At 39.5% G+C, this 21372-nt stretch overlaps 1 protein-coding gene across 1 annotated transcript; it reads right to left on the bottom strand.

The window, feature by feature from the left end:
* Positions 1–382: 382 nt before the first annotated feature.
* On the bottom strand, positions 383–20245 carry LOC106580238 (immunoglobulin lambda-1 light chain). The gene is made up of 7 exons (XM_014161059.2): positions 19958–20245; positions 19546–19869; positions 3525–3614; positions 2581–2889; positions 2193–2255; positions 1726–1788; positions 383–716 (listed from the first exon to the last, which is right to left on the bottom strand). The coding sequence occupies exons 1-7, from the start codon at positions 19992–19994 to the stop codon at positions 565–567; spliced, it is 1038 nt and encodes a 345-aa protein (XP_014016534.2). The 5' UTR covers positions 19995–20245; the 3' UTR covers positions 383–564.
* Positions 20246–21372: the final 1127 nt, after the last annotated feature.

Here is a 21372-nt window from a genome sequence, read left to right as displayed (position 1 = left end):
AAGAGCATTGTATCAATGTAAAAAATCACAAATGACTGATTTCACTCATAGATCAATTTTCTGGCTCAATAAGCACTTATCATTTAGTTTTTTAAAGCAAAAAAAAGCTAGATTTTCTATTATTCATGGTAAATGAATGAGAAAATGTAATGAAGATATGAAATACTGTCAGAAAACTAACTCTAATTACTTGAGAAAAAATACACTTCATTACACACTTGACAAGTTACTAAAAATGATTTTGTATAATGAGACATATTTAGAAATCAAGGGCCTATATATTTAATAACAACATATTTAAAGAAATACATATGATAATTAGGCAAATATTTTTGTAAAAATCAAATACAGATTTAGTAAAAAAGTAATTTGACGCTATGACATATAGCAAGGCAACTTTAATAAAACTGTCAATATTTCAATCATATTTCTACCATCAAGATTTGCTCTCCTTAACTGAACCGTATTCAAGTGTCTGTAGTGGGTGGCTCCCACAATCATCAAAAGTAAATATTATGTGATATTCATTTTAAGGAGGGAAACACAATATATAGGGATATCCTTTCAATGAATTTGTCTACAGGTTTTGGGTCTACAACCCATGTTCCTGTAGTGCAGCAGGAAAGAGAGCCCATAGCAGTACACCATGCTCTTCACTATCATCACTGTGTAAACCAGAGAGGCCAAGTTCAGACCGCATATGGACTTGAATGAATCTGGGGAAAAGAAAAGAGAAAGGCCAGGAAATTAGCCAGTGATTTTATTATAATATAGTCCAGTTTTCTGTTATCTTGTTTCTTTTTTTCTCTTCTCTTTTTCATGAGTTTGCTGGGTCCTATTTGTATTTGTTGTATTTTGTTGTTTCTGTATAAAAAATGTCAATAAAATATTGATCATACATTTTTTTAAGGACAAGATTCAATCCAATCATGGGATATAAGCAATGTGGTTTTTAAAGCCATTTCTGAACAAGCCGAACATATGCAACGTTTACCATGGATGGGATCTCTGCGAACACCAGAACATTGTCTTTAAAAGACGCTATGCCTATTATCTCAATTACCTCAACAAACCGGTGCCCCCGCACATTGACTCTGTCCCGGTACCCCCTGTATATAGCCTTGCTATTGTGATTTTACTGTTGCTCTTTAATTATTTGTTACTTTTATTTCTTATCTTTTTCGGTTTTGTTTCTTAAAACTGCATTGTTGGTTAAGGGCTTGTAATTAAGAATTTCACTGTAAAGTCTACACCTATTGTATTCGGCACATGTGACAAATACAATTTGATTTGATTTGAACCCGCCAAAGGATTGAATCGATCTGATTGCACTTTGTCGGCTATTTACAATTAAGCCGACATATGCAGCGTTTATCGTGGATGCGGTCTCACAAAACCTTGATCTTTCAATGTTTTTAGATTCATTAGACAGTGCCATCTCTCCGCAGGTCACGAGATTTAAAATGTTTCTCTTTACAAAACATTCTTCCCTTACCTTTGGATGTGGCCATGCAAAGCATCATTCTTGCTCCACACCTCAAATTTACCATAAATATCACATTAAATCACTTTTCTCACACTTTTCAACAACTTCTCATCTAACCATATTACACACCTGAATAATGCAACTTCACCATATCTAAATCTGTTCATTTATATATTTTTTCCAACTTTTAATTATTTGAATAGACCCCAAAACTGCATGAAATACACTTAAATATTTACCGTTGGTAACCTGCAGAGTGGTTGGTGCAGCCATGGTGGTTGGAGAAGCTTCAGTTGGTTCATCTGAGAATGAGATGGAAAAAGATCATATTAAAGAAAAAAAGCAGAGCATTATCTACTGTCAGATAATGAAAAAGTTCCCAGCCATGCCATATCTCTGTTGCTACAGTTATGACAAGTTATGCCGTTTTCTTTGGAGATTGCATTGGGGATAAAAAGTTAACCTTCATTTGCATTGGCTATTTGTTTACTTGCAAAACCAACTAGATACACAACATTCCTATGCAATTAACAAGTGTGAGTCCAATTGTTATGTACTTTATTTTTTACTTTGAAACGGTGATATGCCATTTTTAGACAGATGGACACATGATTCCTTAAAAAATGCTAAATAAATATATATTACAAGATTTCATTTTTTTTATTTAACCCCAACCCTGCATTAAGTAAATACAAATAAATCTTACCATAGGTAACCTGCAAAGTGGTTGTTGCAGCCATGGTGGTTGGAGAAGCTTGAGTTGGTTCCTCTGAGAACGAGATGTAAAAAGGTCATATTAAATAATAATTTTTTTCAGAGCATTATGTAGGCTACAGTCAGGGATAGACTAATAGTTACGCAAAAAAAAAACAAGATTTGTTTAAACTTGCGAAACTAACTAGACAACATTCCTGTGCAATTACCAAGTGTCAGTCCAATTTTTATGTTGGCTAGGCGTACTTTCTTTTTTACTTTGAAAAGGTAATATTCAATTTTCGGATTACATGACTGCCTACTCATATAAACATATACATTAATACATATTACATGAATAATACATACTAATGTAAAACAATTTCAATGATTGTCTTTACCTTCTGGTATGTCAACATCTTGAGGGCCCCCTTCATGTTCCACAGAACAGCTGTATTTGTTGCTGTATGTCTTGTCTTTATCAATGATGATCATACTGGTCGTCCGTCCTTCCTCCCTCTGCTCCAGCTCTTCCCTCTCTGCTTTGGGTACCTCTACTGTTCGGCCATTTTTATCCACCATCTTCCATGAAATCTTGACCAAGTCTGGAAACATGTCTCTAGCCAAACATAGCAGGGTGGTTTTCCTATTTGGCTCAGGTTTGGACGCTGGGTAGACCGTCACTTTGGGGTTTTGTACACTATTGTTGTCTGATTTTCAAGAGAAACAATAACATTTACAGTCTTCTTTAAAGGGACATCACACACAAGTTGTCAGACTTCAGAGGTAGTCTGTTGAATCATGATGTCCCACAGCATTTGTTTTATATCCAGCTTTACTGTCTATATTCAAGTAAACAATTAATTACATACATAAATAAATAAATGAACTAGATTTTTTTTCATAAGAAATATCCTTCTGGAATATCTTATTTCTATATAATGTAAATTAAACTTCCAATATCATTTAATTCATAAGATTACTAGTTCAGTAAACAGTTCAACATTTTTACCCTATATCAAATTACTTAACATTTCTATCAGAAATTTAACTGAGGGTGTATATCTCTAAGAGTAAGGACATGCAATATACTGTAAATTGTTCATATGGCATCATTGAAAATCAGAATGATAAATTCTACAGGCGAATAACAGGCTTTCAAATTCATAATATTTGTTTTTATTTTCGAACATGAGTTGATCATGAATAATGCATATTTGTGGAGCAATGCTGCAGGATGTTTTCTCAATTATTTTGGAAACAGATTAGACATATAGATTAATTATAATTACTAATGACTAGTGCTTTGTTTATCTGCTGAAAGTCAGAGGAATGAATCTCTTACCTGTCACATAAAGTTTCGTACCAGATCCAAATACAAGTACATACACAGTGAAAATTCCCTTGTCAAAAAGTAGCCTGCACTGTGTTTGGCATGGCGTGTGTTAAGTGTACAAAGGTTCAGGGGCCTCATGCACCCCAAATATGCAAAGTTGTATGCAAACTTGAACATGTTGATTGTATTTGTTGAATGCACTCCAAAGAATAGAGTAACTAAAGAAATGAATTACAGTGATGCAACATTAATTATTTAAGTTATTAATCAAGTGATATTAACATGTATAATATAGTAATATTACTTGCGATGGTAAGTAAGTTGTGCTAAAGTTACACAGTTTTGATTCTTAATTTAATTCACAGTGACACAAATGAACCAAGTTAAGTGGCAAGTTACCATGGTTTTAAAGTTTTGAGTACAAACAGAACCTTACAACTAAAATTATTGTAGGGAGTAAAAGCACGTTAATGGTCAGACATCTTTGAAGTATTCTGCACTCAAAAAAGTATACTTCAACATGTTGCCCAATCTCAAAATATTTTAGTCGATTTTTCACAAAATATAATGTTTACTGGGTAGGAGTGGTAACCAGATTAAATCAGGCACGTTTTTTATCCAGCCGTGAAAATACTGCCCCCTAGCCATAACAGGTTAATCTGGTTACTAATGCTACCCAGTAACTAGAATATGCATATACTTATTATATATGGATAGAAAACACCCTAAAGTTTCTAAAACTGTTTGAATGGTGTCTGTGAGTATAACAGAACTCATTTGGCAGGCAAAACCCTGAGAAGTGGATAACTGATGTGTTGAATTACCTTTAAGCCTATGCCATTGAAACACACAGGGGCTTATTAATGTTTTGGCACTTCCTATTGCTTCCACTAGATGTCACCAGCCTTTACAAAGTATTTTGAGTCTTCTACTGTGAGATCTGACCGAACATGAGCCTTGGAACGGTGATGGCCGATTAGACCCTGGAGCGCGAGGTCATGTTGGGTACCCTCGTTCCAATACGTTTTAAAAGAGAATGCATTCGTCCACCTTGAATATTATTCATGTTCTGGTTAAAAAAGGCACTAATGATTTATGCTATACAACGTTTGACATGTTTGAACGAACGTAAATATATTTTTTCCCCTCGTTCATGAAGTGAAGTCCGGCGGGCTTAGATCATGTGCTAACAACACGGAGCTTTTTGGACATAAATGATGAGCTTTTTTGAACAAAACTACATTCGTTATGGACCTGGGATTCCTGGAAGTGACATCTGACGAAGACAATCAAAGGTAATGGATTATTTACATAGTATTTTCGATTTTAGATCTCTCCAACATGGCGGTCAGTCTGTATCGCAAAGCGTATTTTTCTGGGCGCAGTGCTCAGATTATTGCAAAGTGTGATTTCCCAGTAAGGTTATTTTTAAATCTGGCAAGTCGATTGCGTTCAAGAGATGTAAATCTATAATTCTTTAAATGACAATATAATATTTTACCAATGTTTTCTAATTTTAATTATTTAATTTGTGGTGCTGACTTGGAGGGAAACGATTTCCTGAACATCAACGCCATAGTAAAACGCTGTTTTTGGATATAAATATGAACTTGATAGAACTAAAAATGCATGCATTGTCTAACATAATGTCCTAGGAGTGTCATCTGATGGAGATTGTCAAAGGTTAGTGCATCATTTTAGCTGGTTTTATGGTTTTGGTGACGCCTGTCTTTGAATTGACAAAACATTACACACAGCTATTGTCAATGTACTCTCCTAACATAATCTAACTTTATGCTTTCGCCGTAAAACCTTTTTGAAATCGGACAACGTGGTTAGATTAAGGAGATGTTTATCTTTCAATGGGTGTAAGATAGTTGTATGTTTGAAAAATTTGAATTTTGACATTTATTTGGTTTCAAATTTGCCGCTCTTGAAATGCACCTGCTGTTGATAGGGTGCACCACGGGTGGCACGCTAGCGTCCCACATAGCCCCAAGAGGATATGCATATAATATAGATTTGGATGGAAAACACTCTGAAGTTTCCAAAACGGTTTGAATGATGTCTGTGAGTATAACAGAACTCATATGGCAGGCAAAAACCTGAGAAACAATCCAACCAGATAGTGGGAAATCTGAGGTTTGTAGTTTTTCAAGTGATTGCCTATCCAGTATACAGTGTCTGTGGGGTCATATTGCACTTTCTAAGGCTTCCACTAGATGTCAACAGTCTTTAGCACCTTTTTTCAGGCATCTACTGTGAATGGGAAGAGAATAAGAGCTGATTCAGTCATGTGTCTGGAAAATTGGCATGAGCTCACACATGCGCACGGCCATGATAGCGAGCTGCCTTTCCTTTCAATTCTAAAGACAAAGGAATTGTCCGGTTGGAATATTATTGAAGATTTATGATAAAAACATCCTAAAGATTGATTCTATACATCGTTTGACATGTTTCTACGAACTGTAATTGTCACGGATATGTAGGGCAGGAGGAAGGAGCAGAGTCAAATGCAGGATATGATTGTTCGGTAGGCCGAAGTTTAATGACACCCAACACGCTAGGTGTATCAAAAACACAGGGATCGCACAAAACCCCAAAAGGGAAACAGGTAATCCAAATGAAGAGGCGAAAATACGCACGGGGCGCAGCCCGGCTAGAATCAATACTCCAAATAATAAAACGCTGGAGCAAAAACACAATGTACTACCACACTGCCCGCTGACAATCAAAACAATCCCGCACAACACACAACCCCAAAGGAACAAACTAAATACCCCCCCCACTAATGACAGAAACAAAAACAGGTGCGGACCTAGACAGACAAAACACAACCAACACAGAAACATAGATTGGTGGCAGCTAGTAGACCGGCGACGACGACCGCCGAGCACCGCCCGGCCGAGGAGGGGCACCATTTTCTGTGGATACTGTGACAGTAATGGAACTATTTAGACTTTTCGTCTGGACTAAACTCGCTAGCTTAGTGAATGTGGAGTGCTGGACTAAATGTGCAAACAAAATGGAGGTATTTGGACATAAAGATGAACTTTATCGAACAAAACTAACATTTATTGTGGAACTGGGATTCCTGGGAGTGCATTCCGATGAAGATCATCAAAGGTAAGTGAATATTGATAATGTTATTTCTGACTTCTGTTGACTCCATAATGGCGGGTATCTGTATGGCTTGTTTTGATGTCTGAGCGCTGTACTCAGATTATTGCAAAGTTTGCTTTCGCCGTAAAGCTTTTTTGAAATCTGACACAACGGTTGCATTAAGGAGTAGTTTATCTATTATTCTGTGCATAACACTTGTATCTTTTATCAAAGTTTATGATGAGTATTTCTGTAAATTGATGTGCTCATTCACCGGGGTTTCGGAGGCAAAACATTTCTGTACATTACATGCCAATGTAAAATGGGGTTTTTGGATATAAATTTGATCTTTATCGAGCAAAACATACATGTATTGTGTAACATGAAGTCCTATGAGTGCCATCTGATGATGATCATCAAAGGTTAGTGATTCATTTTAACTGTATTTCTGTTTTTTGTGATGCCTCTCCTTGCTTGGAAAATGGCTGTGTGGTTTTTCTTGTCTAGGTGCTGTCCTAACATAATCTAATGCTATGCTTTCGCCGTAAAGCCTTTTTGAAATTGGACACTGTGGTTGGATTAACGAGAAGATTATCTTTCAAATTGTGAACAGTACTTGTATGTGTGAGTAATTTGAAATATGAGTTTTTTGTTGTTTTGAACTTGGCGCTCTGCTATTTCACTGGCTGTTGGCGGGGTGGGAAGCTAGTGTCCCACTTTTCCTAGAGAGGTTTTAACATTACAATCCGGTATTGAACTCTGAAAGCCATCAGCTAAGTGGTGGTATGTAGCCTAGTGGTTAGAGCATTGGGCCAGTAACCGGAAGGTTGCTGGATCAAATACCTGAGCGGACAAAGTAAACATCTGTTGTTCTACCCATGAACAAGGCAGATCACCCATTGGTCCCTGGTAGGCTGTCAATGTAAATAAGAATTTGTTCTTAACTGACTTGCCTAGTTAAATAAACAAGATATAGCTTTCTTTTGGTATAGACGCTGTCGATCATTTTCGCCTATTTTCGTCACTGCTAGACTGGTAGCTACCTTCAGAAGAGTTTTGTTCTATCTTTGACTGACATAAGCTAATGTTAGCTAGGTAATGTCACACTCCGTTAGTTAAAATATAATTTTTGATACAACTAACTCACTCTCTGTTTGTGTGCTGGTAGAAATGATGAATGTGTAAAATTGTCTATGGTTGGTTAGTTGTTGTCAGCCAGTCTCAGTTGGCTAGCAATCTTGATGCCAATTTAGTGACGCTAGTTAGCTAACAGCAAGCTGACAATATTGAAATGTCAATGTAAGGTATGTTTAGCTAGCCAGGCTAAATCGTGTTTTGTTGTGTATTTTGTTTTGGTGGGACATAATCTGATTCCACCAACATGCACTTCCAACCCCTAGCTCTGCACAAGGTGAAGGTAAGTTGGCAAAATATGTATAGGCTGACGGCTAAAATAGCTCAATTTACAGTAAGCATGGTATAAACATGAATTGGGTAGTGTTTGTATGGCTTCTGTTTGTGTTATAGTGTTACAGGTGGCTAGATGTAGCCTGAGGACCACAGAGTACCTCACAGACCATGTAATCAATTTAGTCTACCCCTCTTCTCTTTTACCTTAAAGTCCTTCCACAGTGCCCTGCTAGAAAATAACCCAAATTGGGGGCATTTTCTGTACACAAGCATGAGGGAGTGGACTCACCTTGCAGTTATGGAGCACAACAAGATTGTGGACAGAAACCAGCAAGGGACACTGAAAGGTATAAAATCAAGACTACAACAGTAATGACACACCCACCTCATTCTCTTCTCTTCAGATTGTCGAAACACAATACTAAGACATGTCTACAAAACTCCCCTGCAAAGGGTTACTATTGATACACCAAGATGGCGCCGGAGTAGAAGGCAGACGTTTTACGTGCCCCTAGCCGATTGTAACTTATGTTTTTACTTATTTTGTACATAATGTTGCCACAACCATCTCTTATGACCGAAAATAACTTCTAGACATCAGGACTGCAATTTCTGACCATGGACGAGCAGAATATTTTATTTCCTTTCACGAATCTGACGAGCCCAACACAAAGGATATACTGCTTCCTTGGGAACAGGCCCCGATCCCCATGATCTGCATGAAGAGGAGGCAGAAAAGAGGGGCCAAAGAGTGGGCTGACTTCGGAGAATTCGTTGGCAATCGAATAAACCCCACTTCCCTCCATTCTGCTAGCAAACATGCAATACTTGGAGAATAAAATCAACGAGTTATGCGGAAGATTAAACTACCAACGGGACATTAAAAACTGTAACATCTTATGCTTCACGGAGTCGTGGCTGAATGACGACAATATCAACATACAGCTGGCTGGTTATGTACCGGCAGGATAGAACAGTGGCGGCGAGCTATGTATTTTTGTAAATAACAGCTGGTAAACGATATCAATGGAAGTCTCGAGCTATTGCTCCCCTGAGGTAGACTATCTCATGATAAGCTGTAGACCACACTACCTACCGAGAGAGTTTATCTGTTTTCTTCGTAGATGTTTACATACCACCACAGTCAGAGGCTGGGACTAAGACAGCATTGTATGAGCTATATTCCGCCATAAGCAAACAAGAAAACGCTCACCCAGAGGCGGTGCTCCTAGTAGCCGGGGACTTTAATGCAGGGAAACCTAAATCCATTTTACCAAATTTCTATCAGCATGTTATATGTGCAACCAGAGTAAAAATAATTCTGGACCACCTATAGTCGACACACAGATGCAGACAAAGCTCTCCCTCACCCTCCATTTGGCAAATCTGACCATAATTATATCCTCCTGATTCCTGCATACAAGCTAAACTTAAAGCAGGAAGCACCAGTGACTAGATCAATAACAATGTGGTCAGAAGAAGAAGATGCTAAGCGACAGGACTGTTTTGCTAGCACAGACAGTAATATGTTCCGGTATTCCTCCAATGGCATCAGTACACCACATCAGTCATTGGCTTCATCAATAAGTGCATCGATGAAGTTGTCCCCACAGTGACCGTACGTACATAGTCCAACCAGAAGCCATGGATTACAGACAGCATCCGCACTGTGCTAAAGGCTAGAGCTGCCGCTTTCAAAGAGCGGGACTCTAACCCGGAAGCTTACATGAAATGCTGCTATGCCCTCCGATGAACCATCAAAAAGTCAAAGCCTCAATACAGGACTATGATCGAATCGTACTACACCGGCTCTGACGCTCGTCGGATTTGGCAGGGCTTGTAAACCATTACACACTACAAAGAGGAGCCCAGCCGAGAGCTGCCCCCTACCAGACGAGCTAAACTACTTCTATGCTTGCTATGATGCAAATAACACTGAAACATGCATAAGAGCACCAGCTGTTCCGGAAGACTGTGTGATCACGCTCTCCGCAGCCGATGTGAGTAACACCTTTAAACAGGTCAACATTCACAAGGCCGCAGGGCCAGACGGAATACCAGGACGTGTACTACAAGCATGTGCTGACCAACTGGCAAGTGTCTTCACTGACATTTTCAACCTCTCCCTGTCCGAGTCTGAAATACCAACATGTTTAAAGCAGACCACCATTGTGCCTGTGCCCAAGAACACTGAGGTAACTTGCCTAAATTACTACCGACCCATAGCACTCACATCTGTAGCCATGAAGTGCTTTGAAAGGCTGGTCATGGCTCACATCAACACCATTATCCTAGAAACCCTAGACCCACTGCAATTTGCATACCGCCCTAACAAATCCACAGATGATGCAACCTCCATAGCACTCCACACTGCCCTTTCCCACCTGGACAAAAGGTGCCCCCGTAGTGCCCCTAAAGCTTATCAATAAGCTAAGGACCCTGGGACTGAACACCTCCCTCTGCAAATGGATTCTGAACTTCCTGACGGGCCTCCCCAGGTGGTAAGGATAGGTAACAACACAACTGCCCCACTTATCCTCAACACAGGGGCCCCTCAGCGGTGCATGCCCCCTCCTGACGTCCAGGCACAACTCCAACACCATCATTTAGTTTGCCTATGGAACAACAGAGGTAGGCCTGATTACCGACAACGACAAGGCAACCTATAGGGAGGAGGTCAGAGACCTGGCCATGTGGTGCCAGCACAACAACTTCTCCCTCAACGGGATCAAGACAAAGGAGAAGATTGTGGACTACAGGAAAAAGAGGACCAAGCAGGCCCCCCATTCTCATCAACGGGCCTGTAGTGGAGCAGGTTGAAAGCTTCAAGCTCCACATCACCATCAAACTAACATGGTCCAAGCACATCAAGACAGTTGTGAAGAGGGCATGACAAAACCTATTCCCCCTAAGGAGACTGAAAAGATTTGGCATGGGTCCTCAGATCCTCAAAAGGTTCTACAGCTGCACCATCGAGAGCATCCTGACTAGTTGCATCACTGCCTGGTATGTCAACTGCTCGGCCTCCAACCACAAGGCACTACAGAGGGTACTGCGTACGGCCCTGTACATCACTGGGGCCAAGCCTCCTGCCATCCAGGACCTCTATACCAGGTGGTGTCAGAGGAAGGCCCTAAAAATTGTCAAAGACTCCAGCCACCCTAGTCATAGACTGTTCTCTCTGCTATCGCACGGTAAGCGGTACCGGAGCGCCACGTCTAGGTATCCCCCCCTCTTTACACCGCTGCTGCTCTCTGTTGTTATCATCTATGCATTGTCACTTTATTAACCCCTGTGCGGCCGCATACGGGACGGACATCCAGCGAAAAATCATATCGCCATTAGCATAACAAAATGTTATAATTTATTTTTGTAATTGTTTTTCCCAAATTATATTGTTTTATAGATACACCTCTCCTGAATCGAACCACGTTGTCCGATTTCAAAAAGGCTTTACAGCAAAAGCAAAACATTAGATTATGTTAGAGGAGTATATCGTAAAAGTAGCCACATAGCCATTTTCCGACCAACCACATGCATCACAAATAACCAAAAAACAGCTAAATGCAGCACTAACCTTTTACAATATTCATCAGATGACACACCTAGGACATCATGTTACACAATACATGCATTCTTTTGTTCGATAAAGTTCATATTTATATATAAAAACAGCATTTTACATCGGTGCGTAACGTTGACTAACTATTTTCCCTCAAATGCATCCGATGAAACAGAGCTACAATTTACTAAATTATTATTCGAAAACATTTTTAAAATGTAATATTGTCATTCTAAGATTTATAGATGAATATCTCTTGAAAGCACCTGTAACTTTACTGGATAATCATACTTTGCGATGAAAGGGGATGCGATACTCTGAGAAATAGGCTAACGTTATAGGTCAGCGCCATCTTGGAACAATCGCATATCACATCTAGTCTTGTATACTATTGTCAATAATTCCTTACCTTTGGTTGTCTTCATCAGAAAGCGCTTCCAGGAATCCCAGGTCCACAACAAATGTATTTTCGTTCGAAAAAATTACTCCTTTTTGTTCCAAGAGCTTGTTCTTGTTAGCGCGTCTGAAGGCTGATCTAAATGCTCCGTCGGCCGCGGGACAGCCATTTCGAGAAAATGCATTTTTTTCCCATTTAGGTTCGTTCAAACATGTCAAACGTTGTATAACATAAATCTTCAGGGCGTTTTTCAACAAGAGAGCCAATAAGATTCGAGGGGGACGATTGCATTGTGTTTCAAAACGTTTCGAAAGGGGAGGGTAACCAGGGGCGCCGGCGTCATAATGGTGATGGCCCTCTCCGTGTGACCACGTTCCACAGCGTCTCATTCATTCAGTTTTAACAGTAGGAGACTCAAACCACTTTGTAAAGACTGGGGACATCTAGTGGAAGCAATAGGAAGTGCTCAATGAACCATAGCTCACGGTGTGATTAATAGGCAACGTGATGAAGTTGAGTTCGCAATTCAGAATTCCACTTCCTGTTTCGATCTGTCTCGGGGTTTTGACTGCCATATGAGTTCTGTTATACTCACAGACACCATTCAAACAGTTTTAGAAACTTTAGGTGTTTTCTATCCACAAGTATTAATTATATGCATATCCTAGCTTCTAAGTTTGAGTAGTAGGCCATTTAAAATGGGCACAAATTTTTTCAACTTCATCTCGTTGCCTATAAATCACACCGTGAGCAATGGTTCATTGAGCACTTCCTATTGCTTCCACTATATGTCCCCAGTCTTTACAAAGTGGTTTGAGCCTTCTACTGTGGAAACTGACAGAATGAGAGTCTGTTGAAATTGGTCACAGGAGGAGGGCCATCACCATTATGACGCCGGCGGCCCTGTCTACCCCCTCCTTTCGAAACGTTTTGAAACACAATGCAATCGTCCCCCTCGAATCTTATTGGCTCTCTTGTTGAAACAGTATTTACTAGCTAATTTTCTGAGTATCGCATCCCCTTTTATCGCAAAGTGTGATTACCCAGTAAAGTTATTTTTAAATCTGGTATTACAGGTGCTTTCAAGAGATATTCATCTCTTGGATGACAATATTACATTTTAAAAATGTTTTCGAATAGTAATTGAGTAAATTGTAGCACTGTTTCCCGGGATGCATTTGAGGGAAAATAGTTAGTCAACGTCAGGCGCCGATGTAAAATGCTGTTTCTTTATATAAATATGAACTTTATCGAACAAAAGAATGCATGCATTGTGTAACATGATGTCCTAGGTGTGTCATCTGATGAAGTTTGTAAAAGGTTAGTGCTGCATTTAGGTGTTTTTTTTGGTTATTTGTGATGCATGTGGTTGGTCGGAAAATGGCTATGTGGCTACTTTTACCATGTACTCCTCTAACATAATCTAATGTTTTGCTTTTCCTGTAAAGCCTTTTTGAAATCGGACGACGTGGGTCGATTCAGGAGAGGTGTATCTATAAAACGATATGAGACAGTCCTATATCTGAACAACAAAAAAATATTAAATTTCGTTATGCTAATGTCGATAGGAGTTTTTCGCTGGATGTTCGTCACGCATACGGGACGAGACCGTCAAGAGGTTAACCTGTTAGGGCTAGGGGGCAGTATTGACACGCCTGGATAAAAAACGTACCCGATTTAATCTGGTTACTACTCCTGCACAGTAACTAGAATATGCATATAATTATTTGCTTTGGATAGAAAACACCCTAAAGTTTCTAAAACTGTTTGAATGGTGTCTGTGAGTATAACAGAACTCATATGGCAGGCCAAAACCTGAGAAGATTCCATGCAGGAAGTGGCCTGTCTGACAATTTCTTGCCCTTCTTGATTATCTCTATCCATTACAGAGGATTTCTGCTGTTACGTGACACTTCCTACGGCTCCCATGGGCTCTCAGAAGGCGGCAAAAATATGAATCGTGGCTTTGCAGGCTCTGGTTGAAAAAAAGTAGCACGTTTGGGTAGTGGCTGGTTACAGTACTGTGAGACTCAGGCGCGTGCCCGCGTCGACAGAATGCTTTGTTTTCTTTTGTCTGTTTACCTAAACGCAGATTCCCGGTCGGAATATTATCGCTTTTTTACGAGAAAAATGGCATAAAAATGGATTTTAAACAGCGGTTGACATGCTTCGAAGTACGGTAATGGAATATTTAGAATTTTTTTGTCACGAATTGCGCCATGCTCGTGACCCTTATTTACACTTCAGATAGTGTCTTGAACGCACGAACAAAACGCCGCTATTTGGATATAACGATGGATTATTTTGGACCAAACCAACATTTGTTATTGAAGAAGCAGTCCTGGGAGTGCATTCTGACGAAGAACATCAAAGGTAATCAAACTTTTGTAATAGTAAATCGGAGTTTGGTCAGGGCTAAACTTGGTGGGTGTCTAAATAGCTAGTCGTGATGACTGGGCTATGTACTCCGAATATTGCAAAATGTGCTTTCACCGAAAAGCTATTTTAAAATCGGACACCTCGATTGCACAAAGGAGTTCTGTATCTATAATTCTTTAAATAATTGTTATGTTTTTTGTGAACGTTTATCGTGAGTAATTTAGTAAATTCACCGGAGGTTTGCGGGGGGTATGCTAGTTCTGAACGTCACATGCTAATGTAAAAAGCTGTTTTTTGATATAAATATGAACTTGATTGAACAAAACATGCATGTATTGTATAACAATGTCCTAGGTGTGTCATCTGATGAAGATCATCAAAGGTTAGTGCTGCATTTAGCTGTCTTCTGGGTTTTTGTGACATTATATGCTAGCTTGAAAATTGGGTGTCTGATTATTTCTGGCTGGGTACTCTGCTGACATAATCTAATGTTTTGCTTTCGTTGTAAAGCCTTTTTGAAATCGGACAGTGTGGTTAGATTAACGAGAGTCTTGTCTTTAAAATGCTGTAAAATAGTAATATGTTTGAGAAATTGAAGTAATAGCATTTCTAAGGTATTTGAAAATCGCGCCACGGGATGACACTGGCTGTTGCGTAGGCGGGACGATTTCGTCCCACCTAGCCCAGAGAGGTTAACCTGTTAGGGCTAGGGGGCAGTATTTGCACGGCTGGATAAAAAAAGTGTGCCCGATTTAATCTGGTTACTAATCCTACCCAGTAACTAGAATATGCATATACTTATTATATATGGATAGAAAACACTCTAAAGTTTCTAAAACTGTTTGAATGGAGTCTGTGAGTATAACAGAACTCATTTGGCAGGCAAAACCCTGAGACATTTTCTGACAGGAAGTGGATACCTGATGTGTTGTATTACCTTTAAACCTATCCCATTGAAAAACACAGGGGCTGAGGAATATTTTGGCACTTCCTATTGCTTCCACTAGATGTCACCAGCCTTTACAAAGTGTTTTGAGTCTTCTGGAGGGAGATCTGACCGAACAAGAGCCATGGAACGATGATGGCCCATTAGACACCTGGCGCGCGAGTTCATGTTGGGTACCCTCGTTCCAATACGTTATAAAAGAGTATGCATTCGTCCACCTTGAATATTATTCATGTTCTGGTTAAAAAAGGCCCTAATGATTTATGCTATACAACGTTTGACATGTTTGAACGAACGTAAATATATTTTTTCCCCTCGTTCATGACGAGAAGTCCGGCTGGCTTAGATCATGTGCTAACAAGACGGAGATTTTTGACATAAATGATGAGCTTTTTTGAACAAAACTACATTCGTTATGGACCTGTGATACCTGGAAGTGACATCTGATGAAGAGAATCAAAGGTAATGGATTATTTACATAGTATTTTCGATTTTAGATCTCCCCAACATGACGTCTAGTCTGTATCGCAACGCGTATTTTTCTGGGCGCAGTGCTCAGATTATTGCAAAGTGTGATTTCCCAGTAAGGTTATTTTTAAATCTGGCAAGTTGATTGCGTTCAAGAGATGTAAATCTATAATTCTTTAAATGACAATATAATATTTTACCAATATTTTCAAATTTTAATTATTTAATTTGTGGTGTTGACTTGACTGCCGGTTATTGGAGGGAAACGATTTCCTCAACATCAATGCCATAGTAAAACGCTGTTTTTGGATATAAATATGAACTTGATAGAACTAAAAATGCATGCATTGTCTAACATAATGTCCTAGGAGTGTCATCTGATGGAGATTGTAAAAGGTTAGTGCATCATTTTAGCTGGTTTTATGGTTTTGGTGACCCTGTCTTTGAATTGACAAAACATTACACACAACTCTTGTAAATGTACTGTCCTAACATACTCTAAATTTATGCTTTCGCCGTAAAACCATTTTGAAATCGTAAAACGTGGTTAGATTAAGGAGATGTTTATCTTTCAAAGGGTGTAAAATAGTTGTATGTTTGAAAAATTTGAATTTTGACATTTATTTGGATTCAAATTTGCCGCTCTTGAAATGCACCTGCTGTTGATGGAGTGCACCACGGGTGGGACGCTAGCGTCCCACCTAGCCCATAGAGGTTAACATCTTACAAGCATCCCAACATATTCCAAATAGCTTTATCCTTATTCATTAATTTTATACAACCATTTAGATGTAAGTCTCATAGCTGAGGCTAGTATATAAACATTATTATGGTAATATGGCCGTATTGTCTCTCATGAGTTTCATAAAATTGTACCAAACGGACCAGTTCGTAGCTGGATTCTTCACCGATCTTTTATACCTTCTCCAGAACATAAATGTTGTTCGGTTCTCCAATTCTTTGAGGTGGAAGAATCCTTTGTTCTCTATACTGTGAAACACTCTGTCTCTTTATACTGTGGCCATGAGGTGGAACATTTTCTTAGGAATTTATGACCCCTTCTGACCACAGCAGCCTGGGTGTAGGAGACAGAGGGAGATGGTGAAGAAGTGCAGGGGGAGGTGCAGGGGGTGGGAGTCAACTGTGCTCCCTGTACCCAAAGAGGGCAACGTCATGACAGGGGCTAGTAAGTAAGCATTTCACTGTAAGATCTACACGTGTTGTATTCATGACTAATAACTTTTGATTTGATTTGAAGAAGCTGATTAAACAGCATAATCATTACACAGTTGCACCTTGTGCTTGGGACTATAAAAGGCCACTCTAAAATGTGCAGTTTTGTCACACAACGCAATGCCACAAGTTGAGTCAGCCTGCATTTGGCATGTTCATTTATCTACCATAATGTCACGTCCTGGCCAGTATAAGGGTTAATTGTTATTGTAGTTTGGTCAGGACGTGGCAGAGGGTATTTGTTTTATGTGGTTCAGGATGGTGTTTTTGTAGTAAGGGCATTTGATTTAGTATTCCGGGGTTTTTTGGGCACTGTTTGAGATTCATGTATTCTATGTTTAGTCTAGTTAGTCTGTTTCTATGTTGAGTTAATTGGGGTGGACTTCCAATTGAAGGCAGCTGTGTGGTGTTGCCTTTGATTGGAAGTCCTATATTAGTTGGGTGTGTTTGTCTGTGTGTTTGTGGGAGATTGTTTCTTGTTTAGCGTATGTGAGCCTAACAGGACTGTCTAGTAATCGTGAGTTTGTTTTGTTATTTTGTATGTTCATTTTTGAGTTTATTAAATGTTCAAAATGAACTATCTCAACTCTGCTGCATATTGGTACTCTTTTTCCGACGATGATTTCGCTATATCGTCTGACGACGAAGAAATCCCTGACACATAAGCCAAATCTAACATTCTTTAAGAGAATTTGGCCTCAAAACTTTTACGTTTTAGTCATTTATCAGGCACTCTTATCCAGAGCGATTCACAGAAGGGTCATGCATATATTTCTGTATTTGTCCCCCTTGGGGCTCATACTTACAACCCTGGCATTGCAAGCAACATGCTCTACCAACTGAGCCACACGAACTATGTGTAACCACACCATCCCAGAACTTCCACATCCGGCTTTTTCACCTGCAGGATCGTCTGAGACTAGCCACCCAGACAGCTGATGAAACTGTGGGTTTTCACAAGAGAATTATTTCTGCAAAAACTGTCAGAAACTCAGGGAATCTCATCTGAATGATTGTCGTCCTCACCAGGGTCATGACCTGACTGCAGTTCGGTGTCAACACTGACTTCAGTGGGCAAATGCTGACCTTCTTTGGGCACTGGCAGGCTGGAGAAGTGTGCTCTTCACGGATGAATCCCAGTTTCAACTATACCGGGCAGATGGCAGACAGAGTCTTTGGTGTTCTGTGGGCGAGCTGTTTGCTGATGTCAACGTTGTGAACAGATTGCCCCATGGTGGCGGTGAGGTTATGTTATGGGCAGGCATAAGCTACAGACAACCAACATAATTGCATTTATCGATGGCAATTTGAATGCACAGAGATACCTTGACGAGATCCTGAGGCCCATTGTCGTGCCATTCATCCGCCACCATCACCTCATGTTTTTTTCTCTTTTTTTCTCAATTTAACCTTTATTTAAACAGGGAGTCACACTGAGGTAAAACTATTTTACATGAGAGCCTTGTATACCTTTACACATAAAACACAACAGCCCTACAGAACACTATAATAAAACAACATGAAATATATTTAAGAAAAGCAATCGCATTCTGTAACATAAGTCTCCAATCATTTTATTTGCCTGAAAGACACCAGAATATCTAATTGCACGGAATTCTGCATTTTGTTCCACACAAGGAACAAAAAAACAAAAAGCATATTTTTCCAATTTTGTTGAGACCAAAGGGTTACAAAACTGCATTGTAAATCATTAAAAGAGAGTACAGCTCTCTTATTACAGACAGAGAGGTCCATCCCACATGTTTGTGAAGAATACAATGATGAGTTCTAAAACCGTCCCCAGTAATAAAGTCTATTGCTGAATGGAAAACTGAATCCAATGGTTTCAAAACAGAGGCTGCCGCATGCATATTAATAATGTCACGATAGAATGATGAAGGCCACTGTGTTCTTGGGGACGTTCAATGCTGCAGACAGTTTTTGGTACCCTTCCCCAGATCTGTGCCTCAACACAATCCTGTCTCAGAGCTCTACGGACAATTCCTCCGACCTCATGGCTTAGTTTTTTGCTCTGACATGCACTGTCAACTGTGGGATCTTATATAGACAGGAGTGTGCCTTTCCATATCATGTCCAATCAATTGAATTTAGCACAGGTGGACTCCAATCAAGTTGTAGAAACATCTCAAGGATGATAAATGGAAACCTGGATGCACCTGAGCTCAATTTTGAGTCTCATAGCAAACGTCTGAATACTTATGTAAATAGGTTATTCTGACTGTTATACCCATATATACCTAAAAAGCACACAATCCTCTGTCCAACCTCTGCACACAATGTCCGTATGCAGGACACATCAAGAAGATGCAGTTTAGACACTGTTTGCTCATTGGCAAGACATCTTGTTCATTTATTTATAATTCCTTTTATAATTGCATTTCACTTTGGATTTGAAGAAGACGCTACACTCAAAACTCTTATGTCACTTACTGTGGTAAGGAACCTTTTCATGAATACAAAGCTTGATTAAAACCACAGAGTTTTTGTACAGGCTGTGTGGATCAGTTCTCACTGTGGGTTCCCGAGACCCAGCAGGCACAGTAGTAGGTGGCAGAATGGGACACTTTAACGGACTTGATCATAAGATTACTGGAGTCAGACTCCCCCCTAACAGAGAAATCTGCTCTCTGAGGATGAGTGGTAGCACGGCTGTCAGAATTGTCATCGAAATCAAAGTATAGAATCCAAGAAAAGGGTTCACCCTCTCTCTTCTGGTACCAGTGGACCAGGTTACCAAAGCACGAACCAGTAACTTTGCAGCCGAAGGAGACACTCTGTTTCTCTCTCCTAGTCTTTGATATCTGGTCCTGTTGCAGCCGTTGTCCTGAAGCAGCCACTGTAAAACAGAAGTTGATCACAAAAAAAAATGACAGCAGAGTTATTCCATTTCAAATATATGGATACAGGTTTGATGAACCACTTACCCAGAAAAAGAGAGAATATTGTTATACCACAGTCCATGTTCAGTGAATATGTGCTTAAGATTTGGGGAAATGAAAAGCTCCAAAGCACTGAACATCAGACTGATTTAACAGATCTTTACTGAAGTATGGTTTGGATCATAGAGTCGATTATGAAGATGAGAGGTGAAAAACCAGCTGGAGTGTGTCGTCTCAAACAGTTCCTCTGACAATGTCACTTCCTGTGGTGCAGAACACTTTCTTTTTCATTAATTCACAGCTTGATTCAGTCACAGCTCAAGAATCAAGGTAAAATGTTCTCCCTCCTTCTTCTGGTACCAGGAGACATGCGTTGTACACTGATCATTGTCTTTGCAGCTGAAGGAGACAGGCTCTCGCTCTGTCCTAATCCATGATATCTCCTCGTCCAATTTCTGCCCTGCCACTGCAATGACATTTGACAACAACAACACACTAAGACAAAAATATATTAGCAAAACTTAAAAGCAATTACATTTGTCCACAATCTATGCATCAATTATAGACTTAAATTCAGACAGAGACACTTTGTTCTACCATTCATTTCCAGTTGCTCCACGACTAGGGTGCATTGTAAGAAGGACATATACAGTACTTCAATAAAGTGAGTAAAGAATGACCACAGAGCCCAGAGACATTTCTATGATGATTCTGATGTGTCCTCTATTGAACCTGAAGATAACTCTGTTTAGTTGGAGCAGACATGATGTGAGGTGAAACACTGTCACTAACTGCTCCTCCAATCTGATGTCACTTCCTGTGGTCGTTGACAAGGGCTATGTTACAATTATATTACTGTCATGTCTTTGGCATCATTAAAACTGAAGACATATTTATCAAATAACTCTCTGTAATTATTATTATGCGATTCACCTGATTAATCATGTAACTGTAATTAACTAGGAAGTCGGGGCACAAAGGAAAATATTAAGATTACAAAGTTATAATTTTCCTAATATAACTTTCAGATATTTTAATATCTGATCAATTAGTCTTCGAATTAATGACTTATTTACCTCACGTCAGTCTCATTCCAAACGTCGTAAATTGTTGGTTATCTGCACGAACCCAGTCTTCACTATGAGTCATCCATACATCAATTGTCTTAAAATCATTTATTTACTAAGTAATTCACAGAAATGCATAACAAACAGTAGATTTGGTTACAAGGAAATCATAGGGGAATGTGCCCTAGTGGGCTAAACCAGCATGGCAGCTTGTTAGACAAAAGGTGAGTGGGGGGGGTCAACTGAGAAGGCACTACAGAGTTGATAATTATAACAATTGAAATACTAATCCTTTGGACATGAATGCTCACTCATTCGGGAACAATTGCAATCAATATATACATTTACGCTCAGTGTGTCGTCGGGATCTCTGTTGAAAAGTTATTTTCTGTT

The sequence above is a fragment of the Salmo salar genome, chromosome ssa20, assembly GCF_905237065.1.
Source record: "Salmo salar chromosome ssa20, Ssal_v3.1, whole genome shotgun sequence".
In the NCBI taxonomy this organism is placed as follows: domain Eukaryota; kingdom Metazoa; phylum Chordata; class Actinopteri; order Salmoniformes; family Salmonidae; genus Salmo; species Salmo salar.
This window is presented reverse-complemented; position numbering and strand designations above follow the sequence as displayed.

What these genes read in the sequence shown, in the direction of transcription:
- LOC106580238 (XM_014161059.2), bottom strand. Translation starts at nt 19,994, where the DNA reads ATGGACTGTGGTATAACAATATTCTCTCTTTTTCTGG. An exon ending in AATATTCTCTCTTTTTCTGG is followed by an intron (nt 19,870 to 19,957) that starts GTAAGTGGTTCA and finishes TCTGTTTTACAG; the next exon opens with TGGCTGCTTCAGGACAACGG. An exon ending in CACTCTGCAGGTTACCAACG is followed by an intron (nt 717 to 1,725) that starts GTAAATATTTAA and finishes TCTTTTCCCCAG; the next exon opens with ATTCATTCAAGTCCATATGC.